This window comes from Cervus elaphus, chromosome 26 (assembly GCF_910594005.1).
Source record: "Cervus elaphus chromosome 26, mCerEla1.1, whole genome shotgun sequence".
Classification (NCBI taxonomy): domain Eukaryota; kingdom Metazoa; phylum Chordata; class Mammalia; order Artiodactyla; family Cervidae; genus Cervus; species Cervus elaphus.
The window spans coordinates 40,065,668-40,084,299 of NC_057840.1; the positions used below are offsets into that span (position 1 = coordinate 40,065,668).

At 38.9% G+C, this 18,632-nt stretch overlaps 1 protein-coding gene across 1 annotated transcript in view; it reads left to right on the plus strand.

The window, feature by feature from the left end:
* ARID1B (AT-rich interaction domain 1B) overlaps positions 1-18,632 on the plus strand; it is a 410,724-nt gene that overhangs the window by 306,970 nt on the left and 85,122 nt on the right. The window contains exon 6 of the mRNA XM_043887975.1: positions 10,205-10,294. Within this exon, the coding sequence (XP_043743910.1) occupies positions 10,205-10,294 (90 nt within the window). The remainder of the gene's footprint in view (positions 1-10,204; positions 10,295-18,632) is intronic.

The window sequence follows — 18,632 nt, forward strand, 5'->3', positions numbered from 1 at the left end:
TTGAGACAGAGTTGGTTCACAGTAAAGTATTGTGTTGACAGCCTGTTCACAGCTGCCTGTCCACCTTCCTTACCCTGATACAGCACCTCTTGGTAAGACAGCAAACATTAGTAAGTACTGGGAGTCCATCGTCAGGTCCTTTCGTAAACTGTTCACTGTAAGCACTAAGTTGCAGCCTGAGCAGATTCCATGTTTTAAATGTCTGCTCTGGAGCACGCTGGGGTAGCTGGCTTCATGAATCTGAATAAGAAAAAATTTGTTCCCTTTATTGAAGCAGATTAAACAGGAGACACCTACAGAGAGATGCTATACTCAAAATAATTTGTGGATTTTCTAAAGCATCTAAATAAATGCCTAAGACTAGGCCATTTATTAAATTTATGGATTATTGAAAGCTCATTTTTCACTCACACCATTTCTCTTAGGTGTTATGCAGGTATTTCATGTACTATAATGATGACCAGGGAAGTCTTTGCTGCTTGCGTTGCAGAACTGCACTATCTAATCACATTGATTTGGATATGATCGTAGATAAGATGTTCAGTGATTTCTGTAGATACGGAGCCCACCAAGCTATCCACCATTGCCATCTATAAACAAAATCATGTTTGTCCTTTATCACAGCAAAGATCCTAACCAATACTTTGTGTTAGGATCAGCTATTTGTAAAGAAGCATTACAAAAAGCTGAGAAAAGAAGAGAAACAAAAGGCAAAGGAGAAAAGGAAAGATATACCCATCTGAATGCAGAGTTCCAAAAAATAGCAAGGAGAAATAAGAAAGCCTTTGTAAGTGAGCATTGCAAAGAAATAGAGGAAAACAACAGAGTGGGAAACACTAGAGAAAATTAGAGATACCAAGGGAATATCTCATGCAAATACAGGCAAAATAAAGGACAGAAATGGTATGAACCTAACAGAAGCAGAAGATACTAAGAGGAAGTGGCAAGAATACACAGAAGAGCTATACAAAAAAGATCTTAATGACCCAGATAACCACGATGGTGTGATCACTCACCTAGAACCAGACATCCTGGAATTCGAAGTCAAGTGGTCCTTAGGAAGCGTCACTATGAACGAGGTAGTGGAGGTGATGGAATTCTAGCTGAGCTGTTTCAAATCCTAAAAGATGATGCTATTAAAGTGCTGCACTTAATATGCCAGCAATTTTGGAAAACTCAGCAGTGGCCACGTGACTAGAAAAGGTCAGTTTTCATTTCAATCCCAAAGAAGGGCAATGCCAAAGAATGTTCAGACTACCACACAATTGCACTCACTTCACATGCTAGCAAAGTAATGCTCAAAATTCTCCAAACCAGTCTTCAACAGTACGTTAACTGAGAACTCCAGATGCTCAAGCTGGATTTAGAAAAGGCACCAGAGATCAAATTGCCAACATCCATTGGATCGTCGAAAAAGCAAGAGAGTTCCAGAAAAACATCTACTTCTGCTTCATGGACTACACTAAAGCCTTTGACTGTGTGGATCACAACAAACTGGAAAATTCTGAAAGAGATGAGAATACCAGACCACTTTACCTGCTTCCTGAGAAACCTGTATGCAGGTCAAGAAGCAACAGTTAGAAACGGGCATGGAACAACGGACTGGTTCCAGGTTGTAAAAGGAGTACATCGAGGTTGTACATTGTCACCCTGCTTACTTAGCTTATATGCAGAGTACATCATGTGAAATGCTGGGCTGGATGAAGCACAAGCTGGAATCAGGATTGCTGGGAGAAACATCAATAACCTCAGATATGCAGATGACACCATCCATGTAGCAGAAAGCAAAGAGGAACTAAAAAACCTCTTGAAGGTGAAAGAGATGAATGAAAAATCTGACTTAAAACTCAGCATTCAGAAAACTAAGATCATGGCATCTGGTCCAATCAGTTCATGGCAAATAGATGGGGAAACAATGAAAATAGTGACAGACTTTATTTTCTTGGGCTCTAAAACCACAGTGGACAGTGACTGCTGCCATGAAATTAAAAGACCCTTGCTCCTTGGAAGAGAACCTATGACAAACCTAGACAGCATTTTAAAAAGCAGAGACATTACTTTGCCAATAAAGGTCCATTTAGTCAAAGCTATGATTTTCTAGTGGTCATGTATGAATGTGAAAGTTGGACCTTAAAGAAGGCTGAGTGCCAGTGAACTGATGCTCTTGAACTGTGGTGTTGGAGAAGACTCTTGAGAGTCCCTTGGGCTACAAGGAGATCAAACCAGTCCATCCTAAAGGAAATCAACCCTGAATATTCATTGGAAGGACTGATGATGAAGCTGAAGCACCAGTGCTTTGGCCAACTGATGTGAAGAGCTGACTCATTGGAAACGACTCTGATGCTGGGAAAGATTGAAGGCGGGAGGAAAAGGGGATGACAGGATGAGATTGTTGGATGGCATCACCGACTTGATGGACACAAGTTTGGGCAACTCTGGGAGATGGTGAAGGACAGGGAAGCCTGACGTACTGCAGTCAACAGGGTCACAAGAGTTGAACACAACTGAGTGACTGAACAATAACAACAACAAGTACTTTGTGTTTTAGAAATGAGAGGAAGTAGCTGCAAAATATAAGAAATTATATCCTCGAAAAAATCTGCAAGGTCAGACTGTGGCAGAGGAGTCTCATGTTCTGCTTGAGAGAGCTGATTTCCATAACATGAAGTATGAGGATGTATTCGAAAAATGCAACCCAGTGTCTTAGTTTGGGATGCACAGAGTTGAATAATGAATGGCAGTGCAAAATGAAAGTTGATCATGACTATGTTGTATCGGTAATTGGTAGCAGTAATTTCTACAATGTGTGCTTTTAAAACAACAGCAGCAACTCCTCACTAAAGTTAGTGACTACCAAGATTTCTTGAAAAGTGGGAGCATAATTCAGTTTCTAATTGCTCAAAACTATAAAATATATATTGATTTTTGTAGCAGCATTCCAGGGAAAGAATGTGGTCATAGTAGAATTATTCACAAAATGGAAATATTCCTCATTTCTTCTCAATATTCAACAACAGCCCCAGCTGGCAATTTAATTCACATAATTTGCAGGCCGTATGTTTCCTAACAAGCCTGTCTTACCCTTATTAATTACCTAAAAATAAATTGTGAATAGGATCCAAGTTTTTGTCACTAAACACCTCCTGATCCCCACACACCCTAAAGATCCTTACTGAGCAAGATGGGCTAACAAAATCGTTAAGGTCTCTGTGCGTCAATGTGTCATTTCATGTTAATTTTAAGAAGCCAGTCCTCCTCAAATACTAATGGTGAAATATCATTTAGTACAGTGCCTCGTATATAGTAAGTACGGAGTGGTTTTTTTTAATGTCATTTTTTACATTCAATTAAAACCATCTCCAATTTATATAAGAAGTTGTTAAGACAAATGAATATGCTTTCCAGATGTTGCTCTGTCTTTATCCACTTTTTCCCATTGTCAGTTAATGTAGTAAAATTGGAGAGGGAGAATGGATTCCAGGCAGGAAAGTTGAGATCTGAGTAGTGTCTGTCATTAAAACTCCAGATTTACCCTGTTGATTAATTATATCATTATTCAATCTTGGTAACTAAATCCATCTTGTGAAAGTGAAGTCGCTCAGTTGTGTCTGACTCTTTGTGACACCATGGATTATATAGTCCATGGAATTCTCTAGGCCAGAATACTGGAGTGGGTAGCCTTTCCCTTCTCCAGGGGATCTGCCCAACCCAGAGATCGAACCCAGGTCTCCCACATTGCAGGTGGATTCTTTACCAGCTGAGCCACAAGGGAAGCCCAAATCCATCTTAGGTTGATTTTTTTTTTTTTTTAAGCAAAAACAGTGTGAAGGAAAGAAATTCTTTTCTCCTGTCCACTACAACTTTTGAAAAATGAGATTTCTGGGTATTTCTTTGTCTGTTAGTATTATTTAGAGATAGCATGGTATTACTTTTAAAAGCGTGAATGATTTGCTTGCCAGAGACTGTTGTAGTTCAGAGTTAGTATGCTTGTTCTTATTGAGTCCCTGTAGTTGTATGCTATAGTAATTTAGAAAGAAATTAACCCAGGGAAATTTTGGCCTCAATAAATGATTAATGTAGAAATCCTATTTATCTCATGTTTATTCTCTGCTGCCCCAACAAAACAGTGGTAGAGTGTAACTTAAATATGACTGCATCTGATCAATAGTTCTGATTTATTTGTTTCAGTCCGGCCAAAAAGAGTTGGGAGCATAAAACTACAAGGAATTGCTTCTCTAAAAATATATTTGCTAAATGCACTTGCCATTTAAGTCTTAGAACTGCACTTGAATTAAGTGCTGAGGAATCCAGGGCACCCTATACACTAGATCTGATTTGGAAGAGGGCACAAATGAAATTCTTACTGGCATTTATTTATGTAGGCCTCTTTACTAAGTTTGGAGGGTGTACTGGCTTTCTAAGTCATCACTGTTGTTAATAAATGCCATTTGATATTTACTGACTTTCTGAGCAAGTGTTCCTGAATGTTTCTTTAATGATATTGTAGTTTAGAATAGGGATCAGCAACTACCACCTTTGGGCCAAATCCAGCTTGCCACCTGTTTTTGTAAATAAAGTTTTATTTATGCTGCTCTTGTTTACATGTTGTCTGTGGCTTCTTTTGCACTACAACAACTGCGTTGAATAGTTGAGACAGAGAACATATGGCCTGCAAAACCTGAAATATATACTATCTGGCAGTTTATAGGAAAACGGTTGCCTATTCCTACTCTGGAATAAGATAAAACTACATATTTACTGATAACTTATAAAGATCTAATTAACTATTAGTCTGCACTTGGTTTCTGGCGTAATCAGCCACACATTTATTTAATCAACAAATATTTATTGAATGTTTGGTTCAAAGGATATAGTAGGGGAAAAAAACAGAGTTCTCAGTACTCATAGAATTTACATTCTGGTGAGAATAGGACAAATGATACAGAGAAGTAAGATAAGAACTATGGGGAATATTAAGACTGTGTTGCCTATAAGAAATAGAACTTAAGCTTGTGAGTACTGACTGCCCCACCATCTTGGTCTATGAAGTATACCAGGCTGTAATATATTCATGTCTCAAGCCACCCATTGTAAGTTATAAATTACTCTGCATGCATGCATGCTAAGTCACTTCAGTCGTGTCCAACTCTGTGTGACCCCAGAGACAGCAGCCCACCAGACTCCCCCGTCCCTGGGATTCTCCAGGCAAGAATACTGGAGTGGGTTGCCATTTCCTTCTCCAATGCATGAAAGTGAAAAGTGAAAGTGAAGTCACTCAGTCTTGTCTGACTCTTGGTGACCCCATGGACTGCAGCCTACCAGGCTCCTCTGTCCATGGGATTTTCCAGGCAAGAGTACTGGAGTGGGGTGCCATTGCCTTCTCCGATACATTACTAGATGTGTGCTAATTAAGCAAAAGTATACTTATTAGCCTGTCTCTCTCAGTTTTGTTATAAACTAAAATCCTAATGTTTTGTTCTTTCAAATGTTTAATTGATGCTTATTTTGATTTAGTTCTTAAAAGCTATTTTTAATTAGAAAAATTCCCTCAAAGCCTCTCCTAGTGTTAAAATTCTAAGGAAAATACTAGCTAACCAAATACAATAGTGTGTGTGTGTTCAGTTGCTCAGTCGTGTCTGACTCTTTGCAACCCCATGGACTGTAGCCCACCAGGCTCCTCGGTCCATGGAATTTTCCAGGCAAGAACCCTGGAGTGCGTTGCCATTTCTTTCTCCAGGGGATCTTCCCAACTCAGGGATTGAAACCAGGTCTCACGAAGGAAGCCCCACACTCTTTTACACACGCACACACTGAGGTATAGAGTGTGTATGTGCACATTGGTGTGCATACTCTCTTCACTGAGAGAGGCTGGAAGCAGTAACTCCCCAGAAATAACGAGCAGGCCCAATGCCCAGATTTTAGTCTCTTAACACCATTCTCTAATAGAAAGAACCAGAGCTCTAAGAAGAAGTGATTGATTATAGGACTGGGGCAAGGAAAATAAAAGATGAGCCTGGAATACCTTGTGACTTCTAAAAAATAAAGATTTGAAGGAGCTTCTAATGGTCAAAGCTGAAACAATTTGAGCAACAAAATAATGGCACAGTTGGATTTTAATCCATGAGTGTGTGAATTTTCTGTTCAGTATGGCAAATTATCACAGTTTAGCAGCATAAAACAACACGAATTTATTAATCTCACATTTTCCATGGTCACGAGTCCAGTCACAGCCTCACTAGGTCCTCCTCTCAGGGTCAGATGGCTCTGGTCCAAGTGTTGGGTTGTCTCATATTCATCTGGAGGCTCAGCTTGGGCATACTGTGCTTCTAGTCTCATTCAGACTGTTTGGAAGAATTTGTTTCCTGTGGTTGTAGAAGTGAGGCCCTCAAGTTCCAGAGGCTGCCTGTCCTAGCCGTGCGGCTCAGTTCCCATCGTAGAGGTGTACTTCATCAAGGCCATCAAGAGCATCCTTACAGAAGGCCTAAGCCCTCTCTTAGCATCAGGCCCTCACAGGGTTACTTCCCTTCTGATTATTTCAAAGTCAACTGATTATGGACTTTAATTACGTCTATAAAATCCCTTTAACTTTGCCATATAGAATAATTTTAGAAATGATATCCCATCACTTCTGTTATATTCTTTTATTAGAAGCCAAGACACAGGTTCTGCCCTCAGTGAAAAGGTGGAAATTACATAAGAATTTGACTCTTTGGAAATCATTCTGTGATGTGTCTTCCATATCAAGTCCATATGAATAGAGGCAGTCTAATAAATACATGAAGAAATGGAGAAGAAAAGATTATTCTTCCTCATAGTAATTCCCATTCACAAATGTGGAAGGAAAGAGGGAAACAAAATATTATCGTTAGCAAGCACCACTGTAATAAATGCTGCAGACAAGGTTCTCTAATGGATGCTAAAATTAGTGGGTGCAAGATTGAGGAGACACAGGATTTGCAGAGTCTCAAATATCTCCCCTAAGATACTCATCAACTACAAAGAGCAGAAATGCAGTAACTTTTTATTGGAGCTTGGTAGACAACAGCTTTGCCAAGTAATCAAGGCAAAAGTCACCACAAATGAAACATCAGTGACATTAACCTCTTGGTAGAATGAACTGAAAAGGGCACAACACTTTCATTGTACACGTCCCAAAATGCATTACCTTGCTTCGGTCCTGACAAAATAACAGACTAAGCCAAATTGAGGAACATTCTAGAAACGACTGATCTGAACTCTTCAAAAGCATCAAGGTCATAAATATGAGGAAAGACAGATTAGACTGAAGAGGAGAAATAACAACTAAATGCAATATGAGACGCTAGAATGAAAAAAGAAGCACTGACTGGAAAAAAATGGTAAAATTCAAATATCTTAGTAATTTCTTACCATTTTAAGTTCCTCTTGATAATTATATAAAGGTTCTATAAGATGTGATCACTAGGAGAGGTGGGCTAAGGAATATACAACAGCCCCTTACATAGGTGGTGCTAGTGGTCAAGAATCCACCTGCCAATGCAAGAAATGTAGAAGATGCGGGTTCGATCCCTGGGTTGGGAAGATCCCCTGGGGGAGGAACTGACAACCCACTCCAGTATTCTTGCCTGGAGAAGCCCATGGACAGAGGAGTCTGGCAAAGAGTTGGACACGACTGAGCACAGCCCTCTTGTACTGGCTTTGTAGCTTTACTCTGAGTCTTAAATTAATTACACATAAGCGCTCTTCTGTAAAAAATTTTAATACAAACTTGTGCTTAGAATTTTAAGTTGGCAAAAGCAGACATTAAGGTCATTTAAGATGTTTCATTTTTTAGTTTGTTGGACCAAAAATTTTGGACAGTATTGTGTACGTAGCCATTGAAGAGTGAATACCTCCATGTGAAGTGGTGGAATTTGTTCTATCTCACAGATAGTGTTTACATCACCACGTTGTGCTTCCATCATCATAGACACAGACTAGGGAGAAAATGAGACTTTCTTTAAACACTCAGTTTTACTGTTAAAGCCTTCTCGTGAATTTGCTACATATGAAAACATTCTCTTTTAAAGTAGTTACCACACTTTGTTTAAAAGGTTTTCTTTAACATCATATATATGGCATATAGAAATCTATGATTCGAGAGGTGTTCAGTCATTTCAGTTGGTTCAAAAAGCTCTGAATTGTCTTCTTTATATGGTCACTGGACAGAAATGGATCATCTGTATTATGTTTCTCAAACGTGTTTTCTGATCATGTCACAGTCATCTGCTGTGACTTTGCTTATACCTATGCTAATGGGAGATGAAGTTATTTCTTAGTAACTATGAAACTATCGATGTAGGGGCTGGTGGAAGACCCAGAGGGATGGGGTAGAGGGGGGAGGTCGGAGGGGGGATCGGAATGGGGAATACATGTAAATCCATGGCTGATTCATGTCAATGTATGGCAAAAACCACTACAATATTGTCAAGTAATTAGCCTCCAACTAATAAAAATAAATGGGGAAAAAAAAAAAACTACTGATGGAAAGACAGGGATTGAAAGCAAATGGAGAATTTAAAACAGTTTGGGCAAGTCTATCGTTACCATGAAAAGACTGTTTAAAAGACTTTAAAAGACAGATTTAGCAAATGAGTAGATAACTCATCGCTTTAAAGAGAGATCTTTTAGAAAGTCACCAGACACCACTAGTGCTGCTTGGATATGGCAGTTTTTTGTGAATTCATGAGCATCCTTACAGCCTTTTTTACGTTTACTTGAAATATGGCATATAAGAGCAGGGCCTGGGGCAGGTAAAGTGTAAGCAGAGGTGCCCTGTATTAACATGGAATTGCTGCTGTTGTGTTTCTTACTGTCATGAGTCTGTGAGTTCAGTCTGTTATGTAGAAACAATCATTACAATGTCAGCACTTACTATCTTACTGCAACTGATTCCCCAGTGACATTTTAAAAAGTCAGTATTTGGCTGCAGAGTGCTTTAAATTTCTAAATGGACTGGAGCTTAGGGGCCGTAGGGTATTTCATAGGAAGCACATGACCCTGAGTGGACACACAGCAACTTTAGTCTATCTGTAGCCAAGTTGATGGCAGTGTTTACCCTTGAAGTTGTTTTTACCCAAAATGTAAGTGTTTTTGCTTTATTTATTTGGTACTAATACTAATTTACTGCAGATGTCTTAAGAGTAAATGAATGGTTAAACAGTGCTTTGAGGATTATGCTAAATTCAACTGCCTTTGTTACTCTGTAATACTTGTACTCTCAGAAATGTATCTATACTTCTGAGGCAGAAAGTGAGCTGATTGTTCTTAAATTAAAAAATCATGTCTCTAGACCTCATGTAATTCACTATCTGTCTTTAGTTAATAAAATAAAAATTTTTGTTTTATTTTAATAAAGTTAATTAAAGTGTTTTGCTTTAATTCCTATTGTCATATTAAGGACCATGAAATAACAAAGATTTATTAATTATTTGTTATGCTGATGGAGGGACTAAAGGAGTAAACAACTTGATTCCTGTCTCATGGCGCTTACCTTATAGTTTGAAAAGACAAAAAGCAAAAATTAAATGGAAATCAAATAGTTGGTAAATAGACACTATTGCTGTATTAGCAATAAAGATTAAAAGATGCAGAGTAGTGTTTCTTCTTTAGTGATAATGTATACTATATTTTATAGTTGTGTCTTTTAATTGAGCTTTCCGTTTAAGTTTTTGTTGAATCTCTGATTGACTTAGAAGTTTTTTAGAAGTAATTTTTTATTGCTAGATTAAGTAAATATTACTCTTAAAAGGTTGTTGCTATATTAAGTAAATATTACTCATAAAAGGTTGTTGGCCACTATGCTGCCTGCCCACTTAGAAGCTAGTTTAAACTTGGGAGTCTGAGTTGACTTCATCAGTCTGGGATTTTGTTAAATGTATTGTAGAAGTGTGTGTCAAGAGATTTGAGCTTGTAGATTGATTTGTGAATTTGGGAACTCATACAGTAGAAAATTGAACTTTTCAGGAGGTGATTTGATAAAGATGTTTATGCATGTTTCCTCTTTGTTTTACAAACAAAAACAGTATAAGATATAACTCTCTTTGAGCTGTATGTTTTTCTTTGTGGAGCAATACCTTTTGTGATCATGAAGATTAAATACATTTAACTGTGTCTTGGTTTTGCACAATTGCAACATTATTGCAGAGGGTTCCCTATCCCCACTTCCTCTCCTGTGTTTTTACAGGAAGTCAGATGCCCCCTCAGCCACCTGGGAGCCAGTCAGAATCCAGTTCTCATCCTGCCTTGAGCCAGTCACCAATGCCACAGGAAAGAGGTTGGTCTTCAGTTCATATCTTACATACCTTTGTGTTTTGAGTATATAAGGTTTAAATGAGTTTGCTTACCTATGTACCTCCTTATACACATTTTTTAAAAAGCTATTATGTTTTCTCATTGGATGAAAGAAATACCTAAGAACTGACATATAACAATAAATACTGAAAAGAAGGATGGTTTCTGGTAGATTGGGTGGTTTTACCAAATCCCAGTTCAAGCTCCAGAGAATCTGCATGTCCACATAGAACCAGGGAGTATAGTTTAAACATAACTGCTGTCTGATATTTGATCTAGCTGTGTAAAAATGACTATTAATGATTCAATTTTGGTATTGGTCCTAATGAAGTAAAGTGCATCTGTTTAGCTATTTTGGTCAGTTACTTTTCCCATGATATTTAACAGTAAATTTTTAAATGCATAGTGAAACCTTGTATTTTAGAATTATAGGATCTTAGAAATGGAGATGACCTGGAAGACTGTAGAGTCCATTCATCTCAATTTATGAATAAAGAAATTGAGGGCCGTAGAGGTTCTGCATGACCTTCTCATTCTCAGAGACTAGTTCGTGTCCAAGCCAGAAAAAGCAGTGTGAGCTTTTCCTGAGCATTCAGGTTGTCCCGCATCTGCAGACTCTGACCTTTTACTCAGTTCTACAAGTTGACCCCCATATATTCTTGCCTTGACTGAGGCCTTAGGCCTTCATCTATTTGCTTCTGTCTTACTTCCCCCTTTTGGAGGAAAAGTTACTCTTATTGATGGTGGAGATGGTGATTTTAGTCCGGATGAGTGTAGATAGGATTTACAAGTGTGCCGTACCATCTAGTCTGTGCCTGATCACCACCTCCTACTGCCCATGAATCAAGCCTTGCCTGCCTGCCCCACACCACCCCCCCAATGGAGATGTCACGTTCCTTCGCTCCACCTCTTCTCTCACTTGCCCAGAAGACAAAAGTTGCTGGCTTGGTAGCTAATATTTAAAGACTCCTGTCCCCTAATGTCTATAATTATTTCTGTATGAGTTGTAAAGATGATGATTTGTTTCTAATTAGATGAAGTTTCAGTTATTTTACATATTAAAAACTCAGCAATGTGTTATTTAGAAAGTAATACCAATAAAAAGATGGATTACCCTTATCTATACATCATTTGTGTTAAAATGAATGTTTAGTAGGAATAAAATGAAATTTTAATTTCTAATACCTTTACATATTTAACCTTTTATTATCATTTAATGTGCAGTTAATACTTTAATTCCCTTATCAAAATACTACGATATGTTTTAATAATGGAGTAGTAATGGTTTTTAAGCTTTGGAGTGCATGAGAACCATCTGGAGAACTTGTTAAGCCGGATTGCCAGGCCACACTGCAGGTTTCTGATTCTGCATCAGAAAACCTGCATCTCCGACCAGTTCCTCAGTGCTGCTGATGCTGCTGATCCAGGGACCATACTTGAGAACCACTTCTTTGTAATGATACTCTAGTGTGTTTTAACAATTGTGTGATGTGTGTACTTGTTTCTCTATAAACTTCCCACTGCGGCCTCCTATAAATTGGTCTTGTATGTCACATCGTCTCTATAAATCGCTTGTTCTGTGTTAACTCCCCTATGGCTCTGTTGTCTGGGAGACATGACAGATGCTTCTGGAAGGAACGCTGGAGCCAAGCCAGTGGCAGTTTCCCCAGACTCCCTTTTTGTGGCTATCGGTTGTACCTACCTTGTGGTACTGGGTCAAGGAAGTGAATTAAAAAAGAATAGAGGAAATTATCCTGCGCTGAAAGCCCACTCAGGCCAGACCCAGAGCTAAAATGAAGATATTTGTTGTTTCATTTTCACCATAACCCTGTAACATCATTCCTACTGGGAGAATTCTGCTTACTTTGTAAGCATCAGAAGATAAAAGGTACTTTATTTGGAAATCCTACAATAAACCTTTATTGCTACAAACTGAAAAAGAACCCCTCTTCTACCTTCTCCATTGTCTTTTCAGCCCCTTCCACCTGACAGACATTTAAGAAATGTAAAAATGTAGAATGCCAAATGTGAAGGACAAGATGACAGGAAATGTAGTTAAATCAAAGTTTTAACCTAAATGAATACATTTGCAAGACAAAACCCAGGGTGTTCCTCTGGTGTCACTGCATGGAAACCACTTGTTGATTGTTTGGGTTTTTTCCCCCTCTTATGTCTCGTGTGATTTTGGTAACTGGTAGTGGATACATAATTGACAACCTCTCTAGTTTTAATGACCATTTCCTTCAAATAATAAAAGATGACTTTTATAATTTGCTAAATCTGAATTGATTTTTGTGAACATGTTCTTCTGACTCCCTGAGACTGTGCTGGAGGCCCCACGTGCATCCCTTGGATGCTGCTTTGCCATGTAAGAGTTAAATTTCCTCTAAAATTGGGTAACAAGTACTTTTTTTTAAATGACTTTATTTGTTTAAATCTAGGAAGATATTTAGCTCCTACCTGATCACACTTGATCATGTGTTTTAATGGCAGATGACATAATCATTTTAATGATTTGATACAATAATGAAAAGCATTTTTTGTTTGTTTTACCATCATTTGGTATGTTCCAACAATATATATAGTGCAAAGTAAATCTAAGAAAACCCTTACTATGAAATTCCCCAGTATTGATTCCCACGTAATTTAACTTACTTTATACCTTTATAATTTATATACCCTCTCCCCTTATTTAAGGAAGTAATGAAAGAAGAGGAAAAAAATATATTGCTGAGTTGGCATCTTATTTTTAAAAATGTATTTTTTCTCAGAAACCATGGACCCTGATAGACAAGATAAGGCACAGCCTCTGTACTGCTGAGTGCTAAAATAACCAAGCTAAACACTTCCTTTTACACTTATTTAACAAGCAAGATTATAAGAGAGTAAAATTCCACAATTATACACATTTTCCTCAATATACCCATAGGAGATAGATTTACTTTAATGGCGGAGAATCCAGAAACTCACTTGCCCAGAGACACCTGCACAAAACAAGAGACTCAGGAAAGCCTGCTTTCCTGTGGAGTGCAGTGTTCTGGGTCCTTCCCACACTCCTTGTGGGGTCAGCCTCGCTGACCTGCCACCCTGGCGCTCAGTCCCTTCAGGCTCAAGAAGCTGCTGTCTTGCTCTGCTGTCATTTTTGGGGTTTGATCTTTGTATTCCCATTCAGGAAGAACATTTATTAATAAATTACATACCCTGTTGAGAATTTTGCAAATCTGAGGCTGTCCTAGGGTCCGAACAGTGCTGACAGCAGCAAGGCCATCTCCTTGTCCCGAGGTTGAGCACAGAGTCCGTGCTCCATCTAGACCTGGGGCCCTGCAGTGCCCACCCCCTCTTTCCCTGGTGGTCCAGGTGTCAAGTGTATCAAAAGGCAGCAGTCACAAATTCATTTCCCCACATTGTGTGTAGGCAAAAATAAGTGTATCTATAGTTTTCTATTTTCCATCTACAAAGGTGTATGTGGGTATGGCCATCAGAATTTACGGAAAGGAGGGAGACACTTTGGAGATCTATTGACTTCTTTATCCTTATGAAGTATTGTCTCCTCTATGTTTCATGTACTTTGCAGCATAAAACTTGATTTATACTCTCCTGTTTGCATATTATGTGGTGCTTCTTACTAAGTGAATAAAAAAAAATTAGTTCAGATTCTTTGGTATTAACTTTTTCATTACTGATATGTTTGTTTTTTTAAAACGTCAAAACTTCAGCTTAGTATTGTCATTGGTTTTTATTTAAGCCAAATCTTTTCTCTCTAGACCTCATATAGCAACATGCTTTCACCCAAAAAATCAAATACTATGAATTATACGAACTAAGGCATTGGAAGAATAGTTAAGATAACCCTAAAATACTGAAATATATTTTACTAGAAAATTGTAACCAACATGTTTAGATTCGCTTTATCCTTACTTCTTAATCTTTAACATATATATCTTAAAATTTGAAAAAGGCAGTAAGAAATGGCTTACTTAGTAGATTGTCCTATTTTCTCGCAGGGAATATAGGATAGCCATCTGAGTAGATAAATAAGTATAATTATTATTAACACCAAAATGATCACATTTTTAACCTCTGTAAAACGTTAAGCTTAATGAAACTAGCAAATGCCCTTCTAGTTTATTGGATTAGCAATTAGGTGAAAACGTTTCAAGAAGGCTTATTTATTTGGACAGATGTAGAGAGGTTCAGAATTAATTTTTTGAAAACCTTTTAATTGAATTCCCTTTTAATTTTCACAGTGGTGTCTAGTTAAATATTCATGTTAGTGCTAGTGGTTTTCTGAAGGTCTGAACTAGATCTGGATTCTCAAAATCAACCTAGGTTATTTAACCCTTTTCATCTAGTATGCCAGCAGGGACTTCCTTAGTGTAATCCCATAGTGTTTGGATAATTAGAAGGTAGTAATGAGGATTTAATTAGTCCTTGAGGTGTGCTGAAAGCAGAACCGCTGAGAGCCTCCCCTTTTGGATTGGCCTGCGAGCAGGACTGACGCCGCTCCCAGACACTGATGTGCTAGGAAATACATTCTGTTGCTGGAGGCAGTACTTAGGCACCATTCCGTGCCGTGTGGAGGGCGTCCTGGGTGAGGCTTCCCAGAATTATCCGGTTCCCCCACCCCCAGCCTTCATTCTTGTCCAGCTACAGGACAACCTTTCTTCCTCTCTCAACTGTTTAAATAGGTTTGTAGTTAAAGTCTACAGTATTACTGTACCTAATTGAGAATTGTCTTTTACTGTATCAGTGGTGCCAAAATTAGGCTAGACAAGTTGTGTAGCTACTCTGTAGTTTCAGGACAAGGAAAAAAATAACAAAATATTGCAGTTTTATGTATTTTTAGTATTTAATCCAGCCAAACTTAGTTCTTGACGGCTGTTTGTCAGATGAATCACAAAATTCTCATTTTTGGAATCTGATATTCACAGTGATATTTATTAGTAGCTCCATTTTTATAAACACAAATAGTGCCATTTTCTGGAAAAAGTGTGTAGCAGAATGGTGAGCTCAGGCATTTAGATGTCCTTTTTGTGTGCTACCATAAGAAGGTGAATCAGAATCTTATGTACTTCGAAATATAAGGTTTCAAACTTAGATATTTTAAGTAGATTGAATAGAATATGTCTTTGTTCTGTTATTAATCCCAAATGTTAACTGCCTTGATATAGTTTTATTCCCACTCTTTAATGGTGTATGTTAGCTTCTTTTCAGCATATGAATAGAATTCCTCATCAAATTTCTAAGCACATTCTATTTGCACGGGGTAAATCTTTCTCTTCCTTTTTAATGGGAAGGGCAGAAAAGAGATCTCTTAAAATAAATCCAGTGTCTTTCTGTAGGTTAGACTGAACTCTTGAGGGCCAGACCAAATCTTATTTATGCCCTACTCATCAAATTTCTAAGCACATTCTATTTGCACGGGGTAAATCTTTCTCTTCCTTTTTAATGGGAAGGGCAGAAAAGAGATCTCTTAAAATAAATCCAGTGTCTTTCTGTAGGTTAGACTGAACTCTTGAGGGCCAGACCAAATCTTATTTATGCCCTACACCTTACGCTACAGTGGCATCTTCTATATACTAGGTGCTCAGCAAAGATTGAGTTGAGCGACAGGAAATAATTCAGCCTTCACAACCATTCAGAAGTTTCAGATCTATTCAGAGCACAGAACAAAGAACAAAGTATTTCTTGCTCTGAAATTAATTAGCTTCCAACTAATAAAAATAAATGGAAAAAAAAAGCATACCATATTGATATGTCTTCTTTCAGTTTTACCATTGTAAGTCATTTGCTGTAGCATAGTGTTTCTCTCTCTTGCACCAGATTAAAGCTACCACTTCTGTCTTACATTCTTCCAGAAATATTTGTACAGTCATACAGACACAGTGTCAGTCTGAGGTGGGGTGCTCGCACCTGGAGCCTCACAGTAAAGTGTGCTGTCCAGAGGCCAACCATGCGCTTCACAACCCCAGAATATTTAGCGGGAAATAAGTAAAACTTTGGAAAAATTTTTAATGCTGTTGGCTATTTCCTAGTGATATTCACACCAAAAATCAGTTTTGAAATTTTTAAAATTATTTTTGTACATCTTAATTGACCTAACTCAGTTGTCAAGAACGGATTAACCAGTAAGTACAGAAATGGAAGAGGCCATCGAGATAATGGTTAAGGAGTTGGAAATGGGATTTTGTGTGTGTGTGCAAACTACAGAAATTATTTTGTCGCTCTTTCTCTGAGGTTTTCAGTTTTCAGTGTGATGGTCAATCTGCAGATGCTCAGATGGTTCATAGGTTCCCTGGTTGTCAGAGAAGGATCTCCCAGTCAACCTGTCTAATTGTTCTTGCATGTAAAGGTGTTCTTATCACTTACATCGTGAGCATACTAACTGTAAAATGATGCTGCCTTTTAGGACAATGGTATTGTCAAAAAGAGAAAATAGATTCCTTTCCTCAAGCCTTGTTGTGTAAATATAGTAGATCAGCGTGTTAAGGCACTCATGACAGTCTACCCTCACCCCCAGATGCAATTAATTTAGCCTCCACTCTTAATTGAGGATCCCTTTTTTATAATCGGTGGCAGATGAAAATAAACTCAAATGGGAGGTACTGTACAAGAGAGACTATCTAAGAAGTTGTTTCTAATTTCTTCAGCCCCAGAACTCTGCCTCTGGGCTGGATTGTGGACCAAGTGGAAGGTAGTCAGTAATGAAGGGAATAGCAGTATAGGAATTGTATGAGGGTTAGTGTTGAATTCCTATTAAGTCTGCTATCTAGAGATCTGTTCACCAAAGAGCTCGGGGAAATAAATACCACTACAATAAAAATCAATTTGTGTTCATTGTACAATCATCAGTTTGAATTTTAGAATATTTTAAAAGAAGCATAGTTTTGTTACTTTTGTATGTGCAGTAATTTTTTTGAATTGCCAATTAAAGCTTGTTTTTAATAGTTAACACTCATTTGTAATTGGCTCATTATTCTTCCGTGAAAGTATTTGAGAACATCTGGATCTTAGGTAAATTCAGCATTGTGTATTGTGTGCACTTATTTATAACAACATGTTTTCTCCTGTGCTTTATGGGTCTGTACCTCAGTGAAAGACTGCCGTCTGCTTTGTTCCCCAAGCCAGAAAGCTAGAAGGCATCCTTGATGTCTTTTTCTCTCCTATAGCTCTGCACTAGTCACCCTGTTCTGCAGACTCCACCCCTCAGCAGTTTCTCACATCCTCCTTTTCTTGGCTTTCACTGGCACGATCCCAGCCCAGGCCCCCGAGGCTCCATCAGCACCTCCCAGACACTCTTCCTGTCAACTTTGCTCCCTCCACTCTGCTTTCCAGGCTGCCTCCAGAATGGTCTCTCCAGAAGACTGGTGACACCATGTCATCCCTTCGTACCAGCCTTTCAGAACTTGCCTCCGCCTCTGGAGGAAGGCCTTGCTGTGCTTGGTCACGGGGCGCCGCCTCACCCAGCCAGCCTCCCTTCCTGGGCTCGCTCTCATCACTCCTGCCCCGTGGTCTCCAGCCGTGGTCTTCTGGGGTCTTCATGTGCACTGCTCTCCAAACCTTTTGCCACCCACTCCTCACCCTCCTCCCTCCCCGACCTGTGGCCCCCTGGCCCATCTTTACTAATCTTTCATATCCTCCAAACGGCCTGACACCTAGTAGGTCCTTGAGTCCTGTCCGAGTTTCCTGCCAGAACAAAGAAGGAAGCATCGCCTGATAGGCCAGCACCGTCCCGCGCAGGCAGGCAGTGCTCAGGACCCCGGAGGAGTTCCTGCTGGAGCTCTTTCCCCAGGGAGAGCTCTGTGAGGACCAGGGCCATGGGGCCTTGGCCAGTGTCTTACTACAGTGCCTCCTAGATGCATTCTTTTCCTCATCTTAATCTTCAGGGAATTTGGAACCCAAAATCTGGGTTTAGGTACAAATTGACCACTAACTGGTTTTGTGACCTTGGACAAGTAATTGAATTTATTCTTCTTCATTTGTAAAATGGGGATCAGAGTGTCCCATGGATTTGTTGCATGGGTCAAATGCAACCTTGTATCGAAAAGTTACCTATTCCAAAGCTCAGTGCAAATACTAGTAATCATAAGCATCAGTCACAGATGACTGAGGTGAGACTGGGTTGAAAGCCTGAAAAAGTGATTTCTTTGCTTCTTCCAGCATGTAGGGGCACATAAAATTGGCTTCACCCTCAGCACTGAAGTTGACTTTTGCAGCTAAACTCCAAATAATTATATAAGGAAAGGCCAAATATTTTGCTCCCATCTGCCATCTGGGTAGTCAGTCCAGTCCCTCCCCTGACTCTGATTTTCGCGATGATA